Raw genomic sequence first — 2756 nt, 5'->3', positions numbered from 1 at the left:
ACCCAAGAAATCCTGGTCAAGCTCTTCTCCCTGGTTGGGAGGTCTGTAGTAGACTCCCACCATTAAGTCCCTTTCCCCTCGACTGCCTTGTACTCTAACCCAAAGCACTTCAGAGTGCCCCTCCCCTGGCTCCTTGCTAATTAACGAGGATGCGTATTCCTCCTTAATATAGAGCGCCACGCCCCCTACCCCTCTTTCCTACACTTGGCCCCCCATTACAGAATGGATGTGGACAAGCTGGACAGTCCAGCAGAGGGCAACAAAAATGGTTTGTGGGCAGGGGGATGTGACTTGAGAAGAGAGGCTGACAGAACTGAGTTTATTTAGTCTGCAAAAGAGACTTAAAGGGATTTGATAGCAGCCTTTAACTACCTGAAGGGTAGTTCCAAAGAGCATGGGGGCAGACTCTTCTCAGTGGTGGCAGATGACAGGACAAGGAGCAATGGGCTCATGTTGCAGCAAGGGAGGTTTAGATTGGATATTAGGAAAAACTCTCTCCCTAGGATGGTAGTAAAGTGAGGTTGTGGAGCCTCATTCTTGGAGGTTTTGAAGACATGGATAGACAAAGCCTTGGCTGGGATGATCTAGTTGGGGCTAGTCCTGCTTTGAGCAGAGGGTTGGACTAGATGTGATTGGACTGAGGTCCCTTCCAAACCTCATTTTCTATTACTATGATATGGCCTGAAGGCCAGCATATAATGCTCTGCTCCAAGCCATGCTCGGGATTCTTCCCCTCCCTGCTCCCTTGCACATAGCTAAGTGGTGGCCACATGTATGACTGCTGCCCCCAAACTCCATTAAGCAGATCCCTGACAAGACACACAGGATAAGCTGGAGCATCTAGCTTCCACCCCCACATTGAACAAGCCTTGGCAGTGAACTAATGCGCCTTCAAAACACATCAAGCTTCTGATCATGATACCAGTAGGAGTGTCCCTGCTAATTGTCCAAGCTCTGAACAAGGACTTTCTGCTCCCCACAGCTTACTTGATGTCAGCCCCAGAAATAAAGGAGCCTGGTTTCGCAGAGATCAGGACGGCACTTTTAACTGCTTCATTGGCCCAGATTTCATTCATTATCTCTACAAACTCCGAATGCAGTTGTTTGGACAGCGTGTTTACCTAGAGACAGTAAATATGGGGTAAGAGAGACAGCAGAGATTAACCTCTAGTGAAGCACCTACCTTTTAGGTTCCACACGGTCAAAAAGTTTGCCAGTGGAAAGATCCCCCTACTGAAGGGAAGAGGCAGATAGAACAGCAAGTTTAGGCAAGATCCCCTCTTTACTCCACAGCTTCATTCAGCAGTACAGAGCTTTCCAGCACAGGTAAGATAAGCCTGAGCCTGGCTTATTTTTAATGCTTATTTGAACAGCTGAGTCCAAGCACAGCTCTGCTGTAGAGTTAGGAAGCTGTTTGTCTCCAAAGAATCCAGCACACCAGATCTGCAGTCCATCTAATTCAGCATCCAAAGAGGTTTCTTCCAAAAGCCTGTCACTAAGTGGGTATATGCGGACATAAAGGTCTATAACCTTCCCTAAACTTTTCAGTTGTACTTGGCTTCACCGGCATGTTTTCCCTTGCCACCTTGATGTCCAGTCTTTTTGTCAAATTTGTCTTAACAGTTTTAAATGTGATTCCTCTCCATTCCACTAAAGTGCCCCATCATTGCAAGAAAAGGTGCACTAGGTGCTCCTATATTAACATGCACTCCAGTTCAACTTTTTCCAAACCAAAACAGCCTGTCGCATTAGTGCTCTAGCAAGTTTGAACTTTTATTGTCTTTGTACAACTCTCACCCTAGCCTCAATCTTCTGTGATACCTATTAGCCACAGCTGACCAAAGCAATACCTTTGAATTTGGTGTGTTGAAACATACAACCGCAACATCTCCTTTGATATTGTAGTTCACGTGGGTTCTATCTGGAGACAGAAGAAGAACTGTATCAGCCGTGTTCTTCACGGATTTCAGCAGAAGGTATCACAAAGCATGTCTACGTCTTTACACTTACCCCTAAGAGGAGAGGAGGTGGAAATATTCCGGCAGGCATAATCTAGGGAAGAAAGGGTGTAGGTGTTACAGGTGCTCTCAACAACACTTGTGCAGCTACTGGAAGAGGAAATATTTCAATATCCTCCAAGCCCCAGCCAGTTCCTTCCCCAAAGACCCATTTTGACCTTTAGCAGCTGCACAGGATTCAGGTAGGCCACACACTATCCAAGTGACTTCCTGTCCCGGTCACTTCCCAGCATCACAAATGTCACCACCAAGATAAACAGAGGCCTTGTGACACAGTGCTGAACATCTTATGTTGCAAGCAGCCTGCAGTGTGTGCTGCTGATGTTAACACTAAGTCACAGAAAAACAAAGCTTGAAGAAACTGCATGAAGTCATACCTAGCTCAGCCCCCTGCTCGAGGCAAGACCATCCCTGATTAACCATCTCAGCCAAACATGCGTCTAAACTGCTCTTCAAAACTTCCAGGCACAAAGACTTCCACCCTCGCACTTAAATATGTGCCAGTGCTGAGCCATCCTCAGAGTTCAGAAGCTTCTCAGATTAAGGACAATAAGAAGTCCTTTTTTAAATACATAGGGGGCAAAAAGAAGGTCCCGGGTAACGTGGGGCCCTTGCAGGACAACATGGGAAACTTGGTCGTCACACCAGACAGCAAAGCTAACATGTTTAACGATTTCTTTGCCTCCGTCTTCCTAAGTAGGGACCAGAACAGCCACCTGCCTGCTGGGCCCTCTCGGG

The 2756-nt window shown here is 46.9% G+C and overlaps 1 protein-coding gene across 1 annotated transcript in view; it reads right to left on the bottom strand.

Annotated features, from left to right (window-relative positions):
- Nucleotides 1-2756, bottom strand: part of HADHA (hydroxyacyl-CoA dehydrogenase/3-ketoacyl-CoA thiolase/enoyl-CoA hydratase (trifunctional protein), alpha subunit) — a 42672-nt gene that overhangs the window by 30297 nt on the left and 9619 nt on the right. Inside the window, exons 2-4 of the mRNA XM_019537275.1 lie at nt 2011-2052; nt 1851-1921; nt 988-1121 (exon numbers count right to left, since the gene is read on the bottom strand). Coding sequence (XP_019392820.1) covers nt 988-1121; nt 1851-1921; nt 2011-2052 — 247 coding nt within the window. The remainder of the gene's footprint in view (nt 1-987; nt 1122-1850; nt 1922-2010; nt 2053-2756) is intronic.

This window comes from Crocodylus porosus, unplaced genomic scaffold (assembly GCF_001723895.1).
Source record: "Crocodylus porosus isolate Cpor-Errol unplaced genomic scaffold, CroPor_comp1, whole genome shotgun sequence".
In the NCBI taxonomy this organism is placed as follows: Eukaryota; Metazoa; Chordata; order Crocodylia; family Crocodylidae; genus Crocodylus; species Crocodylus porosus.
Note: the sequence above shows the minus strand (reverse complement) of the source record. Positions and strands in the feature narration are given on the sequence as shown.